General features: G+C 37.5%; 1 protein-coding gene across 9 annotated transcripts in view; it reads right to left on the bottom strand.

The window, feature by feature from the left end:
- Window positions 1-23,893, bottom strand: part of RNF111 (ring finger protein 111) — a 52,887-nt gene that overhangs the window by 7,143 nt on the left and 21,851 nt on the right. For 7 of the 9 annotated variants that reach the window (XM_065688868.1, XM_065688873.1, XM_065688871.1 and 4 more), the window contains 8 exons: window positions 18,062-18,188; window positions 14,084-14,247; window positions 10,754-10,972; window positions 9,578-9,897; window positions 8,502-8,757; window positions 7,372-7,723; window positions 5,315-5,440; window positions 4,401-4,527 (listed from right to left, as the gene is read on the bottom strand). In XM_065688868.1, coding sequence (XP_065544940.1) covers window positions 4,401-4,527; window positions 5,315-5,440; window positions 7,372-7,723; window positions 8,502-8,757; window positions 9,578-9,897; window positions 10,754-10,972; window positions 14,084-14,247; window positions 18,062-18,188 — 1,691 coding nt within the window. The remainder of the gene's footprint in view (window positions 1-4,400; window positions 4,528-5,314; window positions 5,441-7,371; window positions 7,724-8,501; window positions 8,758-9,577; window positions 9,898-10,753; window positions 10,973-14,083; window positions 14,248-18,061; window positions 18,189-23,893) is intronic. The other 2 variants (XM_065688865.1, XM_065688867.1) reach the window with 1 other exon arrangement.

Here is a 23,893-nt window from a genome sequence, read left to right as displayed (position 1 = left end):
CTATAGCTAGCAAACTGTAAAGTCCAGATAATTCTCCCCCTCAGAAATTCACAATCGACAAGACACTATTTAAAAGGCAGGAAAAGCTGGAGTCAGGAGACTGGAACTACATATCCCAGGAACTTCTGTGATTACCAGGTCACTGAAACAATCTGACACACATGTAGATAGCCTTCATTATTTAAGATTTCAATTACTAAAAAAAACCCCAACCCAAAACAAAACAAAAACAAACCCCAAAACCAAACCCCAGCAAGAAACCTGAGTCATAGTTGTTAGTTACTTAAAACAAGCGCAGAAGTACACTAAGTTATAAAGCAAAAAGGAAACAACGCTTACTTCAGGTCTATATTCCATTTGATATTTAGTTATCAGTCCAGAGCTGAAGAGATTTTACTTTTCCTCTTTGAAAAGGAGAAGAGGAAAGGGGGAAGAAATAACACCTTCCAGTTTTAACCTTCAACCCCCATCAATTAAGTGACAAAAAGGAACAAATCCAATTCATAAAAATAACTCTCTCTTTAACAGAGCTGGTTTTAAATATAAAGCACTGATTTTTTAAGTGTCCAAGTAAAAAACTCATAGTCAGAGTAAGTTCCTGTTTCAAAGCTCAAATAAATTACAATTTCTAAATTAATGTCTGCAAATTTTTGAAACTATAGCAAATAACATTGTCTATTTTTCTAATACATTCTTATTTTATGAAGCCTGAAAAATGTTAAGAAATATTTTCAACTTTGCAGTTATAAAAAGTAGCTGTTTTACAGCTAAACGTAGCATTCCGGTCATTTAGGTAAACAGGTAACATCTGGGAAACAAGACTCCAGAGAGCCAGCAGTACAGAGAAGGGGGCCATTTCAAGGCCTCCTCAGGTCAAATCAGGAACACCTTCTGGTGATTTATTTTTGTACTTTCTCCCTTCCAGATTTCACTACAAACTAGGATACCTCTTTCCTGAAGCAACAGAAGAAAAGGAATTCTGCTTGGATACTTGTTACAGCTGTAAGTCAGAATTACAGCTAGTATCTAGCCCATTATGAAAAAGTCATGTTCTTTTAACATCAATCTCAGCTTATTAAATTATGGAAATTTCCATCCTGTTCACCCAGATGTGATAACTGGTGCTTGGCACTCAGGGACAAAAGCCTTTCATCTGCAGTGCCCTAACAGCAGACAAGGTCATTCACAGTGGCATCTAACAACAAGCAGTCACAGCAGAAAACAGACAAAACAGACAAAACTCCCATCTCCTGTTGTCTCTCTCCCGTGATGTTTCATTAGTTATGCCATGCACTGATCTTTAGTTGATTCTTCCTCAAAATGTAAAAGTTTGCAGAATGGATATTTGTCCAGAATGGAAACCATCGCAAAAAATCACTCTGACAGAGATCTTTCTGCAACACATACACAACATTAAAGCACTAACAATGGCAACAAAGACTACTCTGAGCCAGGGTCACCCTTCAAGAACTGTTATATCAAGGAGGGAAGCAGCCTAATCCTTGTCACAGATATGAAGGAAGCTCTTTAACTGTTTTTCATCTAGGATTCTTCCTGAAATAACATTTAAACAGGTGAAGGAAATGTTGCTTTTCCCATCCTCTATTTGGACTGCCAAAGCTGCTGAACACTAATTTTCTCCCCCAACTTACCCTGAGCATTTTCTCTGAGGATTAAATGGCAGTCTTACATTCCAGCACTGATTACATGAAAATAGGGTTATCTGCATCCAGTTAAAATCTGAAATTTGATACATCAGAGTACTAGTGCTATTAAAGCTCAAATCCCCCATTATGCTCTTTATGGTCTGGCAGTATTTTGCATGGGTTTTAGTACTTGAGAACAGACAACAATGAACACTGCTTATTGGGCAGCATGCTATTTCAGAAAGTGGATTCGACACAATTTTTTTAGTCAAACTACTGCATGAGTTACTTTAAAAGATCCCCCAACCCCTCATAAAGAATGGAGAACATCAACATTAGATGACATCTGCATCAAGAAAACTACTAAGGAACCTTGTAAATTACTATTTAGTACCCTCTGTATGTATTGAAAGAAGAAAGCACTCCTCATAACATTAATCATTTGGCAGAGGGACTCTAATCACAGTTCAGCCTCTCCTCCCCTGCCCCTATTTCTGAAGCTACAATTAAAAAAAACCCCAGGTGACAGCTGCGATTGATCTGTTGCTCTTTAATAAAAACTAAAATGGCATTTTTGCTTAATATCCAGTTAAGTTTGTTAGATAAAAAACTTCACCAACTGCTCTATATTCAAAGTAAATTTTGCTGAGAGATCTGTATTCTCACATACATGCAAACGAAGAAACCTCTGGCATTCATTATTGCCACAGAAGGGGTAGAATCAAAAAGTATTTGTAATGCTTTGAACTCATTGTATATATAATGCCTAGCAGTGCTCTAACCTGCTTCTGTGTTCTTCTAGTTTGTGTAATAGGAACACACTTCAAATTAGTCAGACTCAGAACACAACTTCAAAGTTGTTCCACTTGGTCTGATCACAGTAATGTTCAAAACAGATCCCAAACACGTGATGAAGTACTGCTTACAGCAGTCTATCTACACTGTGAAACACACTGTCAGTACAGTGTGTGCAAAACCTCAGTGCAAACCACTTCAGTAACATTTCATCCAGAGATTCAAGAATACTGTTACAAGGACTAGATATCCCTACACAAACAAATTTCTGTAGTGTTAAAAAACCTATTTTGTCTGGCACTTATCAATTAGTAACACCAGCCCCTGAGCAGAAGGGCAAAACTCCCTCAAGTATTTCAATCACATACTCAGGAAATGTGTCTGAAGATTCTCTATCACAGCCTTCTTCCATTCTACTGCTAAAAAGATGATCAGTGGGGTCCCATCTGCTTGCCTGTGTAACATTTTAGTTGTAGGAATATCCCTATGAAAGTTAAAATACAGCTCCAGGTTTCTCATCACACTCTAATATAATGATCAGCTGAATGATGAAGTTTCTCAAAACTTCACAGCAATTGTGGAAATAAATCCCATAATTGCCTTATCAGCCCTTATACAAAATGAGATAAAACCCCATATGTTTAACTTGCTGCTTCCTAATGCAATTGCTGGTCCCTGAACTATTAGGAGGGCCCTTTCTCTTTGAGAATCTAAAGCAACTGATATTGTCTGCTAGAGTACCACACATGAAATACCAGTAAGAGAGGCAAGCCTCTTTTTCATCTACTTAAAAAACAGACACCTAACTGAAGGAGAAGGCAGAAAAATCTTAATTTGACTAAATGATGCACAGGAGGTAAGGTTTTGCAGTAAGAAACTTGCTGGCTACATTAACACACCAAATTCTACACTAGAAAGTGTGTGCTTAAGTGTGCAAGCTGTGAATCAATGAATTACCAACCCTGATATATCAGGGAAGTACTTCAGGATTCTAAATAGCAAGGAGCAAGCAATGTGAAACCAGACTATGAAGCAACAGCTATTACAGTATTGGCTGTAAATTTACTGTTCAATCCCTGGATGTCAGTTCTGGCTACTAACAGGGATTCTGGAGGGGCAAGACTTGCAGCATGATTTTTGATTACAATTTTAGCATTCATTTACAGATGAGCCCACAATTTTTATTAGATTATCTAATTTTAAGAACATTAAATAATATGGTTTACCTACACAGAATACCACGCAGAAACACTGAACATACTCTGCTGAACTAAAATTGGGTCTTTGAGTTTTCATTAAACAAAGTAAGAATATTTTAAATAAACCTACAAACACTCTTTGAAACATAGTATTCTGTAAAAGTCAGTTATGCTGATTTTCCTTAGTTTTCTACTGTAGATTATGTGTAGCACGGGACTAGTTTTACCCTCACACTTCCTGTTGCTAAAAATTATATACTTTATCACACAGAATTAGGCTGATGAACACCAAGTATCATTTGAGAACAAACAACTCTAGATGGAACTCCAGCTGTGCTGTAATGCTGTATACACACTGTAACAAAGCATCAGTGCTAATTCTCATGCACTGGGTGGAAAGTTGGTACCTTTAACAATCCAAAATTTATTGAAGAAGAATCTAAAAATCAGATGCAGAGGGTCAATGCATTGCAATGCAAATGACAATTTAAACTCGAATATGTTTCATTTTACAAGAGCTGAAGTTAGAAATGTTAGTGTCCTATACTGTTTCCTCTTATTTGACAACGAACCCATTCTAGCTCCCTGTCTGGGAGCACCACACAAACACTGGAGTACTTTCTTCTTCAGAATAACCATTAAGTTTTGCAGCAACGTATACATGTCCAATTAAATGCAGTAAACCATTAAGTAATTTTCCTGAGAAACAAAATAATTACAATGAGGAATGATCTTAATTTTTCATATGATATCGCCTTACCATTAAAGGAAGAGCCCCTATCTGCAAGTGATGAAGCCGAGGAGGTGCATGGTAGTGGGCCAAGTGAGGATGCAAGGGTCCTGGAGGGTAAGTAGCTGCAGTCACACCAGCTTCAATTCCCAGTTCCCTGTCACAAGAATGAAAGTGGCATCACAGTAAAGGTAGATCTTAACTCCTAGATACCATTCCACTGCTTTGGAAAGCATACAATACAGCACCGCTACCACTACAGTTTTACATAAGGTTTTTCTAAAAACTTGTTTAAACACTGCTAAAGAACCATCATAATGTAACTGAAAGTTGGTTTTGAATCAACTGTGACGATTTAGTATGATAAATCTGTAGAGCCAACTCCACATTTATAATGTCCAGAAATATAATCAGCGTGGAGTCTCTGTAGCTCTCACTGTGGGAATAGCAGCTGTCACGCATGCACGTCCTCCCTTATTGAAAACAAACCAACCAACCAAACAAGATGTATTTGACCATAATAAATACACTGTGGAACTTACATGTAACCTTCATGAGTGGGCCTGATACAATTTGAAATAAGTTCAAAGATGAGAGAAAATCATATGTAACTCAAATCCAAAACTCTACAAAGAACATAAATGTGCTAATAGTGTTCAGCAATGCTTTACTTGCCTATTTTAAAAATCAATCCTTGAAATAACTAGAGTCAGTAACACTTAATTCCATTTTAAAATCAATGGATAAAACCCTCTAGCAATAAATTTAAGATACTGAGTACTCAAAACAGTATTTCAGAGACATTAACAGCCTCATCACATTTTAAAACACAGGTGCATGCTGCACTTTCTAAAATCATTATCAGCATTATCAGCACTGTGATCAGCATATTATGGTCTTCTGACCTGAGTCCCGAACAACTAAAACAGTAGCTGATTACTAACCAGGCAGATCTCTCTGGAGCTTGTCGAGGATGGGAAGACATTGTCTGAGGCACATGAATGTGATGCCCATGACCATAATTGGGATGCATTCTGTGAGGATGTGGAGGAGGCCGCTCATGAGCACGTCTGAACAACATAAAACAGCAAGTAAATTTCACATACTTGTTAATATCAAGTAAGCAACATCCATGATCAAAACATTACTGACGGAATTCATGGAATGCATTTAAAATAAAAATAACATTCCCCATACAGTAATTTCAACTTTAGATACAAGTTAGAAACTAATTACAGTACAAATATCATATTCAAAGACACAGCCAGCTTCAGCTACTGTGATCTCCCTTTGGCAGGCTTCACTACAGAAGGCCTGACAAAGTGTTTAGTCCTAACCTCAAACTGCAGGTAGGAAAGCAAAGGCCACATGACAGTCATGTTGACATTCAATCATTCACAGTTATGCTGCAGCTAATTTTCAATAAAACCATAAAAGCAAAAGTAATGAGGGGAAACAATACACTAATCAGAGGACACAACTGCCTCATAGCTCAGTTAGAAAGAACACAGTTTTTCCATGCCAGCTGGTACAGAACTACAGGTTTGGAAAAAAACCCAAATCTTTGGAAACCTGCTGGCTGACTTCTGTTGCTTTACCACTTCCCAGTTCCAGAAAGAAATTATTTGGTATTTTTCACTGCATTGCTTTCAATCAAGAAAGTTTTCAAGGTTTTTGTTGTGTTTGCTTTTTTTGTTGGCTAAGCTGTTTGGTTTTTATGTCAACGTAGAAACCTGGATTGTGCCAGAAGCAGTACAACGCATTCAGATTAAGTACCGCCTTAAACTACTTGACAAAGTACACTAGACATTTTGTAAATTTACCTGTCTAGAGAAATTAAAAGGTACTTTACACCATACTAATCACTGTAAATTGACAGTTCTCCACAGAACTCTATCAAGCTTGTATACAGTATGCTAGAAGTACTAGTTTCCTCGAACAATATAGACCAACATAGGAATAGACTGATCAGCAGAACCTACTCCTAGTCTCACCTTCCTTCAGTTTATCCTCTGCATAGATAACTATACAGAAAAAATCTAGAAGAACATTTTAATACAAAAAACCCCACAGAACAACTTCCATAATTCCATAAAAATTTTATGTCATGTAGGCCAATTTTTCCTAAAATGAGTCTAAAAAATAAATCTGAAATTATTTCTATGAATGTAAAACTTCCAGGCTGCCTATCCCACAATCTTAGTCTAAAATAGGTGATGAGATTTAAAAACAGAGAATCTCTATGTTCTACAAATACAGTGCACCTTCACACTGCCTTTTGCACGTTTCATGGCTGATTCAAAGACTGTAAGGCAGTTAGAGCTGTTGTACCCACACTTGAGCCATGACAGGGAGGACTGCCTTCTGTTCATATTAGTGTCATAAATCTACTTTAGCAACAACAGTGGCATCTCTTAAACAGTAACACCAAAGCTATATCTCAACACTGGTCAAATTTTCATACCGATACTATTCGGTCTTTCTTCTAAAGACGTAAAGGCATAGTAAAGCCAAGTATCTAAGTTCAATCTGAATTTAACCTGGTAAAGAGTCTCTTATGATAAATTGTTCATTTTGATTTAAAATGTTCAAAATGTTTATATAAGTTAGTTATATAAAAAGAATCTTAGCAGCATCAACAAGGCAAAACACAATGTCAAGGAACACATCTGAAAGGAAGTCATGATGTACTTTCCAGGCTGTTCAGCTTGAAAAGGAATTCCTGCCTGTTATCTGGAGGAGGAGAGAAACTGAAGCTTCTCTTCTCTTCCATGCCCATTCATGCCTTACCTGAAGATATTATTCAGAGATGTAAGGGTGCAGGTTCAGTCTTAACACTCACATGACTCTGGTGGTATGTAAAGACACCTTTTACCATGGTTTCATGCTAATAGTTCCTAACCATGCAACTAATGGTTTGAGATTCACATGCAACATTTTACAAACCTGAGGGAAACGAATTATATGTTTAGATATTGCTCTGAGTACATTTGTGACATACGTTGGGTGTTGCATCATTCTTCTTCTCTGGACCTCCATCCTCTGGATCACTTCATGAGGATGTAGCCTCTGTGCTGGAGGTGCTGTTGCAGGGATGTGATGGGTTATAGGCTGGTGTGTGGCAGGAAGATGCTGTGGTATTGGAGCAGCTGCACTGGCTAAAGGATGAGTTGGTGGTGGAGGTGGAACAGGATGAGAAGATGCATGAGAGGAGATTGAAGGATGGAAAGGATGCACTGGATGAGGGATAACATAATCTACTTGAGGTGGAGGTTGTGGCTGTGGTGGAGGATTTCCATGAGCATGAGGACATGCAGAAGCTTGATGGTGTAGAGGTCTGGTCAAAGAAGCATCTGCAATGAAAACGTCAGGTGATTTTAATCTGGTCAGTTGCAGGTTATGACTGGAATTTATTTTAGAAACTATCTTTACACAAATGCTTCAATATTATTCCACCAGTGTAAAAAGTGGCAATGGGAATATGTGCCTATGCAATTTTAAAATTAAGTAATTCCAGCAATGTACCCTACGAGAAGCCCTTACTTTCTGCAGCCAGAAGTATTCCACTTGCCAGTGTTGGTAATACGAAAATAATAATTAAAAAACCCCAAACACACAAACAACCCCTTGTGTGATGCATGCTGGAAAAGGTATATATGGGGAGAAAGTTTACTTCAAGTTTTTTGTTTATTTTCAATAGCCACCCTGCCCACTGTTCTGTAGAGGCATAAAATCCAAACAAGGAAATCACAAACAAATTAGTTGACTTTCTAAGCTTGCTCAAGCAGAGTTCACGGGGGGGATGGGATGGGGTATGGACCAAGGAAAACAAAATTAAGAGGCACTGCTACAAAACAAAGGAGATGAAAAATATTTTCATAGTAGATACAGTTGTTGGAGTCTGAATATTATTAAGGTCACTCAGAAGAAAATACTTTTACCTCACCTTGATGCCATTCAAATCCTTTACACAACCTGAACTGTTTAAATACATTTCTTAATATATGTTTTGCTAGGCAAGTTCCAAGATCAAACCAAGCAGACAGTAATAGTTTTCACAGGCAGCCAGGGAAGGTGTTTTCATGTTTGACTGGGGCCCCCCACATATACCCAGTACTGATCAGTACTTACATGGAGAATGCATATAATGCCGACAAGAAGAGAGCGATGCCTGAGGAGGAGGTTGAGGCTGTGGCTGCGCAACCATACTTGATCCATATCCATCTATTGTTATTGATTGGCTTGGGCCAGCACTAGCCTGGTGCCCATAAATTGCAGTTCGAGAAGATGAACCAGGACAGCAGGGGTCAAAAGCAGATGTTCCATGAAAAGCACCACTTCCATGACTTCTTATAGCGCTGCTGCTTAAGTCTACTGGCAATGCCTGCTGGGTAAACAAACCATCTTTTTTCAAGCAATTCTTCAGACACTGAAAACAGTAACCCTCAAACAATGTGATTAATAAAACCCAAATCAATCACAAGCAACTCAGATTCAAATTTTTAAGTTTTAAGGCTCAACCCTGAAACATTCCTTAAACTATAGTTGACATTTCTTACTCCTAAGTTCTTGAATCTGGAGACCAAATTCATTACACCATGCTGTGTAAAAAACAAACCCCAAATCAGTGAGTACATGGGAGCTACATACATTAAAATATTTGGAGACAAAACCTCTAATCTTTAGCATTTTCAGTTGCGGAAATGTATTACACTTAAAATAGAAACTATGTTAACAGTTTTGCATGATATAAAATAAGTATGCTCAGTATTGTTCTTAATAATAACCGTCTTGGTTTAGACCTGTGGTTTTAATTACTTAAGTCTTAAAAACCAATGGTTTTAGAAGAGCAACTCTCTTACATCTTTTATAAACAGAGCATTAGACTTCATTTTGTTTTTCTCTCTTAAAGCAGCTGAAGCATTTGCACTGTGAAACTGCTATGATCACCAGAGTATATTTCAAGGTATTTATGTTTGGTTTGCTTAAACAGCCACTATCATCTTATAGTCATCAAAAGGATGTCAGCTGTCAGTGATAGGATTATGACTGTAAAATTTCAGGTTTTGTGTGTCCATATATTATAGCTCAAATTTTCTTTTAGTTCCCTTCTATAATGCCTGCTACAGAACAAACATCCCCTTCCATTCTCTCATAAATGTAATGACTTGAAATCACATAGGGAGAGTCACAAGAATTAAACATGCCTGGTCATGGTAACTGGTGCCAGAACTGCTGCTCGCTCCACAAGGTGCAGGCACTGGAGGCGGCCTTTCAACAGGGCAGCTGGAGTCACTGAATGAAGGAGATAGTGGAACAGCTGGATGAGGGTTGTGGTGGTGGTGGTGGTGATGCTGAAAGTGGTGGCCATGCTGCTGAAAGCAGCTTGTATGTGGGTGCCCCAACGCATGATGAGTCTGTGAAGGTCCTCCACAAGGAGAATGCTGAGGGCAGCACGATGGTAACCTTGGCATGGCTGGAGGGCCAGTTTCCAGAGTTGTATTAGATGCAGCTCTTCTGATATCATCTTGAAGATAAAGAAAATTTGGTATTAAAATGAAAGAAATTAGTAAAGCTCATCACCATAAAACTGCATCATAAATAGAAAAAAGTATTGTACTTCGTGATATTTTACTTCAGACAAATAATTGAATGCAAACCAGATCTAAACTAAAACAAAACAAATTGGATACAAGAAAAGAAGATTTAGGCATGCCTTTCAAAATGAACCAAAGCAAAATGGTTCAGGTGGATGTACTCAAGTGAACCACTAGTGGATGTGAACTGACTCTAGCCTTATTCCACTTACTTAAGCCGTGTTATCAGCAGGGAAAGGAGGAAAGATTGTACCTGTTGTTAGTATACAAGGACCTCAAATTCTTGGGCAGCTGTGGTCAGATCAGATTTTCTGTACCTCACCTGACTGGCAGATAGCACCCATGTTTCAGGTATGTTATGAGTGCTATGTATATACAGTTTTACTACAGGTCAGTACCTAACAGGTCTGTATAAATGTGCTTCCAGTCAGGTAATATACAGGGAGGTTCAAGGAGTGTACATATCCTTCACTTCCTTACAATACACATTACAAAACACCCCTGTAACACATTGCAATGGAAGAATCAATTCCCTGTGAACTATATTCTAACTCCTCAGAAAGTAAGGTGGTTCATTGGGTACAACTAAATAATTCCTATAGGCAAAAGCAGAAGGCTCCAGCACAACTTCCTTCACCTTTGGAGAGAAATCAGATTCCTGTCCTCTCAAATCACTACTGTTATGTTCAGCAGTTAAAGTTTACATGCCGTTAATCTACAGAATGACCATTAACCTCCTTTGTACCAGGAGGCAACACAACAGTTCAGAAAGCTCTCATTCTGTACCTCCAGGTGAACTACCAGCAGTGCCACCGCTGGGAAGACTAGCACTCGTCTCTGGTGTTGCAGAGGGCTGGATGTTGGAGACGTCTGGAGATGAATCAGAGGTCTGCTGAGATGAATCAGAGGTCTGCTCCGAAGCAGACCTACTAGAACTGTTACTGGTAGAAGAACTCGTGACCTGCGGCTCCACTCTAGCTGGCGTGGTTGGCACAACTGTTGGCTCTAGCAAAATAAAAAAAGCTTTCATGTTCCTTAAGCTTTAAAAGCAGCTGGTTTGGTTTGGTTGATTTTGTTCTGTTTTGTTTGTTGTTTAGTTGGTTGGTTTTGGTGAGGTTTTTGGGTTGGTGTATTTGTTTTTTGTTTATTATTGTTGCTGTTTGTTAATAATTTTACAAGAAAATCTCGATTCTGGTCTTGCCAGATGCTAAGCGAGTTGGAACACAAAAACCTGACAGGTACAAAATACAAAAGTTAATTCTGTTTCACTTGTGTGTGGAAAAAACAGCATTAAAAAAACCCCAAAACTCCAATTTTAAGGATTAATATAAAAATCAATTCCCAACCAAATCTGACAGATCAAGTTTTATTTACTGAATAACATATGCTACAAAGGAAATTAAATTACTTTGGTACTTTGTGATCAACATTTGCTGAAATCTTTTATAAATCCAGAGGCAAACTACTTTCTGGTTATTACCATTTTTTTTAATGCCTACAAAGCAAAGACTTCTAGATAACTAACCAAGAGCAGCATAATACCATCTAAACTAAACAGTGCCACTTTACAAACTTCAGTCATTCCAGATGCAGAGTACCAAAGGCTAGAGCAAGATAAACTTGGTTTCTAGACTCAATTAGAAGCAGATTCATTAAATGAGTATCTGAAACTTCTGTTAAAAGTACATATATGTTAATTTTGCATATTGTAAAGGTAATAGTTGAGAATATATTTAATATACAGGGAGACAGACAAAACACTTCATAAATCTTGTTCTCTACTACACAATTGTAAACAGGTTAAAATTTAAAAGGACACTTGGGGGCAAAATTCCAATCTAGTCTTTAAAACGTCTGCCTTTGGCTGCAAGTTTGAAATTTATCTCTGATTACTGAAGAAGGCAATGACATGACTAGGAATATGAGATACCGTAAAAGGGAATATCATCAGAAACAGCTCAGGTTTGCTTTGCTAATAAAAATGTCTGCATGGATGTCGGGGGGGGGCGGGGGGGGAAGGCATCAAGACACTTCAAATAATTTTTACACAAAGTCTCAAAATTCAATATGACTACCTTTCAAGATTGCTCTCTTCATCTACTAGGCATAGAGCAAGTCACAGGAACAAGCTTATCTCCCTTCTTGCAAGTCTTTGAACTCATTACATTAAAAAAACATGACCTGTTACCTACATTTAAAATCCTGTGGATTTTAATGTGGCATTCACATATACTGGATTTTATTTACAGGAAAACATTTTGGGAGAAATGTATTAATGTTCAAATTCAGAAAAAAACCCAGCATGCTCTATAGCACACCTATAGCCTAACATGGCAATGTGATCACACAGTGGCTCAAGACTGGATGCTAGTATGTTCTGAAAGCAATCCTGCAGTCAGACAGTTCTCAATTCTAACAGCCTCAATCACCTTGCTAGCCTGTTACTGTGTGGACTCACCATCAGCAATACAGACGGTTCTGTCTCATTGTAAATATACACACTACAAAAGTAAAAAGTCATTGAGCAATAGTATTTTTAAAAATAATTTGATTCCTGAATTTAAGACTAAATTCTATAATTCAAAGTGTTTAAAGAGTAAAATTAAAGCAATAGATGGCCTCCAATTCTGCTCTTGTGAGACCCCATTTCAGTTGTGTCTGCAGTTCTGGTATTCTCAACATAAAAAGGACATGGAGCTGTTGGAACAAGTCCAGAGGAGGCACATGAGGATGATCAGGGAGCTGGAGTATCTCCTGTATGAAGACAGGCTGAGAAAACTGGGGCTGTTCAGCCTGGAGAAGAGAAGGGTGCACGAGTTGCTCATAGCAGCCTTCCAGTATCTGAAGGGGGCCTATACAAGGATGGTGGAGAGGGACTGTAGTGACAGGACAAGGGGGTAATGGGCTCAGACTTAAACAGAGGAAGTTCAGGATAGATATAAGGAAGAAGTTCTTTACTGCGAGGGAGGCTGCCCAAAGAAGTGGTAAATGTTCCATCCCTTGCAGTGTTCAAGGCCAGGCTGGACAGAGCTTTGGGAAACATGGTTTAGTGTGAGGTCTCCCTGCCCATGGCAGGGGGATTGGAACTAGATAATCTTAAGGTCCTTTCCAACCCTAACTGTTCTATGATTCCCCTTCATTGATACAGTTATGATACTTTACAGTAAATCTATAAGAAAAGAATCTAAATCAACCCATCCTCTTCCTTAAAAACCATCAGAGAACAAAAAACAATTACAAACTCTTCCAACTCTCCAACCTACCCCAAAAATCAAGACAACTTGAAGAATAAGATATTGCAAGATACTAGCTTTCAATGCTAAGGGATGGAAGCACAGCAGGACAAAACTTCTGTTAAAAATTAAAAGTAACATGAACCCAAGAAATCCCCCAAACCACCACCAATAGCAAAAAATGAAACTGCAAAAAAGCACAAGAGCTTGAGTTTCTCCTTCTCAAATTCTGACAATACATGGAAGTTGCTTTTATGATTTTCAGCAGAAACAGATTTATTAAATGCTAGCAGATTTTAATGTTAGGAAACAATTAACGGTTACAACTTCAGAAACCTAACAAACGTTTGTTTTCTGGCGTTTTTGGTTTTTGTTTTGTTGGGGATTTGGTTTTGGGGTGATTTTTTTTGCGGGGGGGGGGAAGTGTTGGTTTTTTTGTTTGTGGGTGGGGTTTTGGTTTTTTCTTCCTTTTTTTAAAAATAATTTTTACTCCAAAGCCTACAAGAAAAGGAACTATTCCAAAGCACAAGGAGCAACAGATTTTACTTTTACAGTGCTGTATTGAAGTGTATATTATAAAAGAAGCAGTTCCAACCTATTCTGTAATTTCTGCCTGGTGAGTCAGCCTTCACACAGCACACACACTCAGGTCAGTTTTGGAAGAAAAATTACATCTAGCAGACCCATTGGGGATGGATAAACTTTAATTTTAAAAGTAAAGCCACAAGAGGGTTTTCCGACAGGCCTAGAAATTGGTTTGTTTAGAATTGAGACATTTTCATAGAATGGTTATGTTGTAACCAATGCAACTAACTTCTCTCCCCTTACACTGATCATCCTGCTTCTGAAAAGGGAAGAGATTTCTCAGATTAATGCAACTTACCATCTTCATCCACTGTAAGATCCACTACTTCTGCTGCATTCTGTCTCAGTGGCTGTATGACTGTGGAGATCCTACTGCGGTTCCGCTGTTCTTGAGGTCGTGCAGCATGAGAACCAGAGCTTTGTCCCCAGTGTGATCTTGCATGTCCAAGTGTTGAACGAGACCTTAAAACAAGATAACACCTTAAGTACTGGCCTAGTTTTTCCCATTATTAATTTTTCTCCTCAGTGTTTGAGGAGATTTGTAGTATTTTTTAATTATTATTTAGTATTTTTATTACTAGAGAAGCATTTTGTTGTGTTGGAATACCCCACTGCTCCACATTCACTACATGTGTACTTACAAACATTACTGCAGCCTTTACCAGATAATGTAACGGCAAATACTCAACAGGTAGAGTTTAAAGGTCTTTAAACCATGTTACTGTGAAATACATACAAGAAGCTTATAAAAAAAATTCACTGTGAAACTCTACAACCACAGTCAAGCAGCAGTTACTTCTGATGTCATGTTTTAGCTTTGTTAATAGTAAATAAAGAGTCTCCAAATCCTATACTATTCCTATGCAATCTGAAACAGCGGATTTATGAATGCTGGCAGAATTGTAAAGACAATGAACATCTGTAAACATTAAGTTATTGTGCATGTTAACTTGGGACAGAATATTTTCAGAAGGTCATTTCTGTATTTTCTATTTAAAAAAATGTCCTAAAAGTGCAAAATCTCTGGACTTTTCTCTCTTGAATATTATGTTTCTCCTCTTCTCAAAGAAGAAGCACAACTTTGTGTAACATTTATATGATGACACGTAGTTTGAGAGAAAAATCATAAGCCTGTAACCCATGCCTAACTACAGGGATGGTTTTATCTCTGTAGTGTAACACTTAGCACCTCTTCAATTCGGCCATACAAACCCAAGCACTCAAATCAGTTAATGTTCTGGAATTTAAGTTAAGAGAATACTGTCTGTAATTAAGGGAAGAATATTTTTACAGCATGGTATTTACCAGTTCACAGTTAAAAAACTCTGACTCTCCAGTATTTACATAGATCAAGTGGCTCTTATTTTCCAGGTTGAAAAAACAATGTACTCAGCCTTCAGAAATTCAGAAGAGGAAAATGTGAAGAAAAGGGAATGACTTCACTAAAAACAAACCAAACCCACTGCACATATCACCATGGAGCTCAGTCTACATTTCTCTTCTGCCTGCACTCCCTTTAACCCATCTGTGTAACTCACTAACAAAGATCAGTATATGTTCCTGTAGTGCAAAAAGCATGTTTGCTACAGCCTTAACTGGCTTACACTTCCACTCCACTTCAGTAATCACTGTAGTTTAAAGGTTGAGCTGGTTCAAAAAGGTTAAAAAATTTTCTTTCAAGTCTGGGTTTGCATTATATCCAAATTGATTTGTTTGTGCTTTGTGTGTGTCCTACTGATGGTCCAGAATGAAATTTACCTCTCTGGTCACCTCTTTGGTGACTCATGGTGAGCTCTTGTAATACAAAGAATGGTTAATGTCTCACCTCCTACTTCATCTTCGCCTCACATGTGGTTAAGTGAGAAGAAAAATGCCATTTCTATGTTCTTTATGTATCCTGCCTACAACACACTGATAAAAGTGAAAGACTACCTTATGTACACTAACATGTTCCTGGGTCTACATCACAACAGATGCTTTGCCTCAACACTTCCAACACAAAACTGTTTTTGTTTTTGTTTCTAGCTTTTCGAAGTCTAAACACAAATTTTGAGTTTCTAAGAAATCCATGGGTTGTGTTGGCTGGAGAATGATGACTTCCTCCCTTGCTTCTTCAAGTAGTTTTCTTTTATCCCACAAAAAAAAAATATATATATGACTAAAAGGAAGATTCAGGAAGGGACAGATTAAACACCTCATGAATTTTCTTTCCTTCTTTCTGATCTTTAAGTCTTCTTTCTGATCTGGGCTAAAATGCCCAGCATGCTTGTATGCACCTTCAGCTTGTATGCACTTGTATCAGCTGACCTTCAGGTATTATCAAGTACATTCATACAAAAAAACCCCTGTATTCAAGTAAGTCAGTTCCTTTCAAACTAAGTTGCACCTGTAAATTGTAAATTTCCTGCATAGGAAATACTCTATGTACAAGGTACAAAAGACTAGTTCAGCAGTTTTTGACATTTTAGGCTCAAGATTTGAATTCAAGACTCTTCTTAATCATAGAGAAGTATTCCAGAAAGCTTGCTATCCGTATTACACAAACAAGCAAAACCAACCAATACTAAATACACAGAATCATTACTTTTTCCATTAACAAAATAAAGCCCAGGTATTTCTTTGATCCTCTCAAAAAGTTTTCAGCAGAACATTTTCAGTGATGTCATGTTGCAACAGTTGAGAGCAAGGATAGTAAAAAGTTAAAGAGCAAAACCTAATTTGACCATTCTGTTACAATCTTAAGAGAGATACATAATCAAATGCCTTTGAGAAATCTTCACATTAGAAGGTTTAACAAACGAAACAGGCCAGAAATTTAATTCACCAGAACTGATTCAATCTCCTTCTCACTTAAGGCACCAGGCAAAACAAGACTAACATCAACTAGTCTGCTGCTCCTGTTTTGGCTGTAGCATTGCAGAACGTAAGCTAAGAAGGTAGTAATCTATTTTTTTCCCCCCAAGTCTTTTATGGCTAATGCATAAAATACTCTCATTGGTGCCAGGAAGAGAGAAAGCTGTTTATTTTCTAAAAGCACCTTTATGTCTCATGAATTTGAATTCATGTTCCATAAGCACAATCACTTTCATCTAGTCTGATTCTTTTACCTGTTAAAGCTTTACATGCAAATTGTAAGAGGCTAAAGCATTAACCTGGTGTAGCTCAAGTCTTTCCAAGCATACATGTTGTTCTCAATAAATACATTCATGTGGCTAAATCAACTATTTCTGGACACGTTTCTTATCACCCCAAAACAGAGCATTTGTTGATTCTGCAGCTTTTGTTTTCTTTTAAACAGAAGGAAATAAATATTGTTGAAGAAATTAATGTTGATTTATCTCTCCCTACTTCTTCTTTGCTATAGATTGAGGCTGTATATTTTTGTGAGTATGACATCCTTTGTATGTCGGAGTTACACAACCAATTAAGTTCCAAGTGTTCATGAAATCGACATTATTCATGCATTTGTCTTCAACATAAAATCGGCTTATTCACTGTGACATTTATTGCGATAAGTGATTTTTGCATGAAAACTTGTCTGTTATTTTGAATTTAAAATTGCATCAGTGAAAGCACTGTCTGACAACAAAGACACGGAATATTTTCATAATTTACTGCCTATTGTTCCTGTGTCATTATTCTGTAAAAAAAAAAAAAAAAGGTAGAATCATTCTTCATATTCTACAATTTTGTCTTCATGTTCACCAATCTGGAAACATACACAACAGGAAGGCATCTCCAACAGTCCCACACATATGGGAATTTCAAGCTTTCTTCAAGGAACTCCACTTCAGTATATTCCTCAAAATCTGACAAATATGGAACAGAACTTCCAGAGAGGCATGAAAAACCAGGAAAGCATACACAGCAGAAACTTCAAAAGAGTAGGATGCTTTCGTGAGAAATGCTCAACTAATCCCTAGTCAACTCAGCCTACATTTGCTCACTCTAGGAGCTGTACAGTGGTACAGCTTTGCTTCCCTAAAATTCTGCCCATCACGGACACTAACTACAACCACCTCAACAACTCCCAGTTAGCTGAATTGTCAAGCTTTGTCAAAGCTGTGGTTTGGAGCTTTGAGTTTGAGAGGTTTGGTTGGTCGGTTTTTGTTTGATTGGTTTTGTTTGGTTGGGGCTTTCAATAAAAAAATGCATGCTATGCATCCTGGTTAGAATTTCTATGACACTGCTTTAGGCGCTTTTAATGACACAGAGCCTTGTGACGAACTTGGGAGTCAAGAAAAACTGCATTAACACAAATAGATGCAAATCTCACCTGTAGCTTTCACCAACTGTGACAATCTCCACTTCACTATCAGTTGAGGTAACATTTATTTCTTCATTAGCAGTAACCTGGGGAGTGGAGGATGCTTCAATCACCACAACATCTTCATCAATACTTCCTGATGAAGAAAAAGGAAGAAGAAAGTTTGTATATTTCATCTATTTCAGGAGCTGTCATTATAAGAGACTTTTCTTAGTAGACTTAAAATGCGTGTAGGTAATTTCACTGGGTACGTCAAAACTAAGTATAACTGTCAACTGCACGACCTAGTTATTAAAGGTATCAATTCTGCTGGAAATGTTGAAGTAAAATAAACAGAGGTAGAAGATGGGAGGGAGTAGATATGCAAGTTTACATTCTACCATGTATTGGAAGCAACTACAGTGAATTTTATTAGATTTAACACAAGAAAATTCAGTCACCTAATATAAAAACAAACAAGCTTTCAAACTAGCAAAGCAGTCATGGTTTGTTATCATTAATAGGGTTTTTTTATAGTTTTTGTAGATATTAAAGTTTCAAGGCTAAACAGTGGTAACAGGAGAAAATATAATGCACCAACTAATATGTGTTAATTTATTTTTAAAACAAAATGAAAACCACAAATCTTCTGGTGTTTATAAACGTCTTTACATCTACACTTTCAATGGCATTCACAATCATATATGAGAGGAAGTTAAAATGAAACTATCAATGGTAAAAAAAACAACCAACAAAACCCCACAAAAATCAAATTAGAAATGAGTTTCGATAGGAAACAAGTTCTGCTTCAGGAAGAATAACTACAGTTCCAGCCCAATACTCAGATGCATGGAAACACTTCTCTACAGATGTGATACTGACAGTGATAAATTTGAGCTACCTAGAATACTTAAACTGAGCTATGGATTATTCAGTATAGTAACAGCACAGGGCCAAAAGAACTAAGTAAATGAGCGAGATTTCTTGAAGAAATCTGCAAAATTTCAAATTGAAGTTTGCTATTTCTAAGCTAAGCACTTCAAGCATTTGCTCTCATTTCTCCTTCTTTTTCCCCCTCCATCAACATTTTTGTGTTTTGAAAAAAAAAAAAAACCAAGCTGCACTCCTTATTTTCCAATGGCCTTTATCTGTTTCTGGTCATACTTATCCCAGACAGACTGGTGCCTGAAGAAAGAAAGAGCAATGTTTCCAGATACAGGTACTCACCAAATTCTCATTATTGGAAGTTATATGTGACAAAATTAATTCTCAGAACTTGAAAATTTGGGGAAAAATTGAAAATATCAGTGTCTAACACATACAGCTACATGCTAAAATTTAAAACATGGAGAGGCCAAAATGTAATATTTAAACTTGTTAAACACTACATGTAAGATAGCGAAGGCATTTTACAACACACAATTGCACATGAGACAGACTGACCAAGCCACAAGTGAAATCAGAAGATTTAAAACAAGCAGTCACATTCCAGTGACAGAAATGGCTTATTTAGAGTTACAAGTTTTCACCAGACCAAGCAAGGGCCTGCTGAGGTCTACAGCCTCTCTGCCAGCTGCAGGAAGCAAAACTATGCAGTCAGAGTAGAAAGTCGAGGCTACAATCTTTAACTGAAAGCTCTCACACCACCCAGCATCCACAACAGTGTTACAGATGTCAGAGAGCACTTCCTTGTCTTTTCATTGCTCATGGACAGCTGTCGGCAAGCGTGTCTAATGCTTTTTTTAACTTGCTGGTACTTTGTACCTCACAGTAATACAGCTTGAAATGGATAACATTTTATGAATATATATCCTACTAGTGTTAACAAGTACTCATTTCTTCAACTTTCCAACTTCTTGAATTACATATACGCAGTATGCCCTGCTCCCAAACCCTGGTAATACAGTTAGGATAGCTAACACCATTCTGAAGCATGCAGCCATTCTCTGTGACCGAGCAGGTCACGTATTCATTCTGTTTCCCCCCATTCTCAGGCTCTGAAGGTCCTGTGAAACAAGCAGACAACCCAAACATATTTCTTCTTCCCCTCCCTAACAGCCTCAGGATTCCTGGGCTCCAGGACAATTACTCCCCTCCTTGCTGTCCTTGAAGGTCCCAGGCACCCGGCCAACCAGGTGTTGTTGATCACCCTGTCACAGAGCAGAAAAGCTTAACAGCACACAGAGTACTGCTTATAAAATCACCAGTTACAAATCTTAAGTGGGAACATGGACCAGAACTGCTGCTGGACAGTGAGAACTGTGACCCACAGTGGCCAGGGACACCTCCACCACTGTCTGCTTCCTCTGAGGACCAACTCACTCACTTTTCTATATGATTTTTGAGTCTAATAATGATTGTTACATCGATACATTGAAACACATATTAAAATTTTACCTGATCTACAGATGGTCCAGGTGATTAGAAATTTTAAGTTGTGTTGTAAACTTTGTATTAAGCTACTTATAGATTGTACTATATTTACTCTGCTTGCAGAAATGTTGTGCCATTCTAATAATAAATTCTGTGCTACACTAATCATAATATCCTGCTAGGAAAATAAATCTTTAATTGTGACTTTGATTTAGAGCCACCACCATTCTGACAAGGATCCCTACAAAAAAACTGCTGGTCCCCTTAGCGTTGGGTCACACTTGTTAGAAGATGACAGTTTTTCTGTACCTGAGACTTATTTGGAATGTACTTTTCAATAGCAGCAGTCCATAATGTGAGAAAATTTCAAAACCATACAAATTACTTGCGAGTCTGCACCCTGGTGGAAAAGACAGTCAACAGAATTGTCCGACTGTGAGCCATGCTAATACAGGCTAATCCCAAACTCTACTGACTTTTTAACCAAGCACATAAATCTTAGTTCTATCAGCAATGCTACAGCAAGCCAATTCTAGAAGTAGCATCCTTACAGCACAGAAAAGCTGCATCAGCTACAGGGAAGTGCTGAAGTGAATTCCATGCTAACTTCTATTACAGTAGCTATTTAAAGCTCCAATTCACAGTAGCTAGATATAGCAACAGTGGTTAATGTCGACTGCTCACAAAGCCAGGTGCTTCTTTCCTCACCTCTTTCCAGTTCTTCTTCAAGCCCTCTCTATGAAAAGGCATGATAAAAAAGATCTGTATACACTTCCTTGTCCACTAATGCTGTTGTGATAAAAGCTTTGAATTATGAGATGCATTTATCACTGGGAGAAAAGGAGTGCATATGCTGTAGTTTTAGGAGGTATTAAATAACTGAAAAATAATAAACTCATTTAACCCATCTACTTAATACATGTTTATCTCAAAACTGTTAAAATAATCTCAACATGAAGTGGTGGTATATGTTTAATATTTTCACCAGCCTCTGGCTTTTAAAATACTGGATGTCTACATTCAACATTTCTGGGAGAGACAACATATACATTAGAGGAATCAAGAGGACGGTACTGAATAAACTCAGTGTTATCATTCTGAGCAGCTCTTAACAGAAACTGGAGCAGCTTCTCAACAGTTCTATACTCTAAAAGTAGAGGACAGGCCTGTCTAGCACTACCTGCTAAAAAAATATCAAAGTAACATGTCAGACGCTGAAGGGATTTAAAGTGCTATTAGGTGAACAATTTATGACAATGCAAAATTCTACCCAGTTTTTTTTACATCGACACTTTTCCATTTCCTGGGCTTCAGCTTCACTGCCAAATCAAGAGTATGTGAAGCTAAAAACTTGTTCCAATTTTAAATTTGGCTAAATTTCACTTCACTGACTGGCTGTCTCCAAATGGCACCCCCAGTCCTTTAAATCAAAGCTGAACACCAAATACCCGTTCAACCATATCAGAAAATATACATTACAGAGATCCAGTTACACGAAAAGTTGAAGTTTTGCCACCTTTGACAAAGAAAGTCAAAAGAGGATTCTCTCTACAGGTGTGTATACAGGTTCTTCAAGTGCTAGAGAAAAGTTTCTGAGCTACCAAAACTCAAAATCTGCATTTCACAGCAAAACTTGCTGTTTGCAGTCATTTTAACTGTAGAACAAGTAGTCCAATTAAAAGCAACCGATAAACATTCACACTAGCATACCCCTGAAAGCAACTGCACCTTCAACTGTAACTGTATTGTTAAACTACACGATTGTTCTTACATTGTCCTCATGCTCTCAACTCTCCTTCTCCTCCATGAGGTTCATCTGGTCATCCCATATTTAATGACAACAGCTGCCTTTTATAGCAAACAGTTGGTAAATCAATCTAATTCCCAGGTGTCTGGATTTTGTACTTGTTCAATACTCTCCCACCCCCAAAGCAGAGCTAGACCTTTCTTGATAGAAAAGGAGGAGAAACACTATACAGGTTGGTTGGGTTTTTTTGGTAAAGGTTTTCTAAAAGGATTTGGCAGGGAAAAAAAAAAAAACCAAAACCCCAAAAACCCAACCCACAAACAAACAAAAAACACAGAAAAACCCCACCATCAACACAAAAAGAAAAAAAACCCCAAAACCCCACACCAAACCCCCCCAAAAAAACATGAAAAAAAAAATCACCAAACAAAAATGTCCATCCACATATCTAATTTTCCAAAAATTGCCAAGTTAATAACTACAAGAACTAACCTACTACACACTTATTCAGTTAGAAAGATCTGTTACTGTCATTTCTTGCAGTAATCACAAAGAAACATCCAGCACAGAATACACTAATTCTTTAAATGCCCTGTAACTTCAGGTAATCCTCAACATGCAAAGAAATATTTTGTGACACATCCTTAATACAAACTGCTGTTAAGTAGGGTACAAGACTAATCACATCTCTTTGATGCCTACTTATTAAAAAAAAAAAATCAGTTATTACCATATCTCCTTGCATTTTCTTTTCTGATTATTATTTTCCTCCTTTCTTTAGTATGTCCTCTAGAACCTTTACATATATGCTGCTGGCCTTATATACTTAGCAGAAGCTCCTTGTCCTTCAGTATATTCTGGGACTTCAGCAGATGCATATGTAACCTTCACATACCAATCTAGAGCAAAAAATTCTTCCCTAACATTACCAGGCTTGTGTAGCATTACTAGCAATACAACCCTTTCCTGCTATAGAAGCACCATCCTGCTTGCTCACTATACAGATAAGTTGCATAGCTATTTTTCCAGCTGGCCCCATTTCTGTCCCAATTAGCTCAGTAACTAGAAATGCCTTATATAACAGCAGAAGGCTACAGAAAGCGTTAATCACGCTTTCATTTTTACTAAAAATAGAACACTCTTATACAGGGAGTCTGCTCAACTTCCCATTTTATCTGCAATGTAAATAAAATGCTCAAAACCTTCCCATCAATAATATTTCCATGGGAAAAAGAAACAATATAGCATTCACATACTCTAAGCCAAAATTACTTCTCAGCTCACTGCAAGTATTAGTCCTGAAGTACAGACAGCATAATACGCATTCTTTAAGACAAACCTTATTGCAGTAACAACTGATGTCAGTGTTTTAATCTAAAATAACTGCTGCAGTGCTAATAATTTAAGTCATTGAACAATGCACTTTTTCACATAACTACATGAAACAAAGTGCAAGTTCCAGTCTTCCTACCATCAAAATAGCACTGAATTAGCAGAAGTTCTCTAAACAGCCTGAATATTTACTGATTATTACACAAATTTTTTTTACAGAGATCTCTCCCCAAAAAGAATCTTTTGAAATGCCTATGGAAAAAGGCCTCACTAACAGAAATACATCAAGGGAAATAAAAGCACAGAAATTGTATTAACTGAATTTGTGTTAGAACAGGTAGTAGTTTTTAATAGGTCAAATAAACTAAATGATTCGACAATTCTCTCTTTAAATACACTTATCATGGTTA

Source organism: Lathamus discolor, chromosome 8 (assembly GCF_037157495.1).
Source record: "Lathamus discolor isolate bLatDis1 chromosome 8, bLatDis1.hap1, whole genome shotgun sequence".
Classification (NCBI taxonomy): domain Eukaryota; kingdom Metazoa; phylum Chordata; class Aves; order Psittaciformes; family Psittacidae; genus Lathamus; species Lathamus discolor.
Note: the sequence above shows the minus strand (reverse complement) of the source record. Positions and strands in the feature narration are given on the sequence as shown.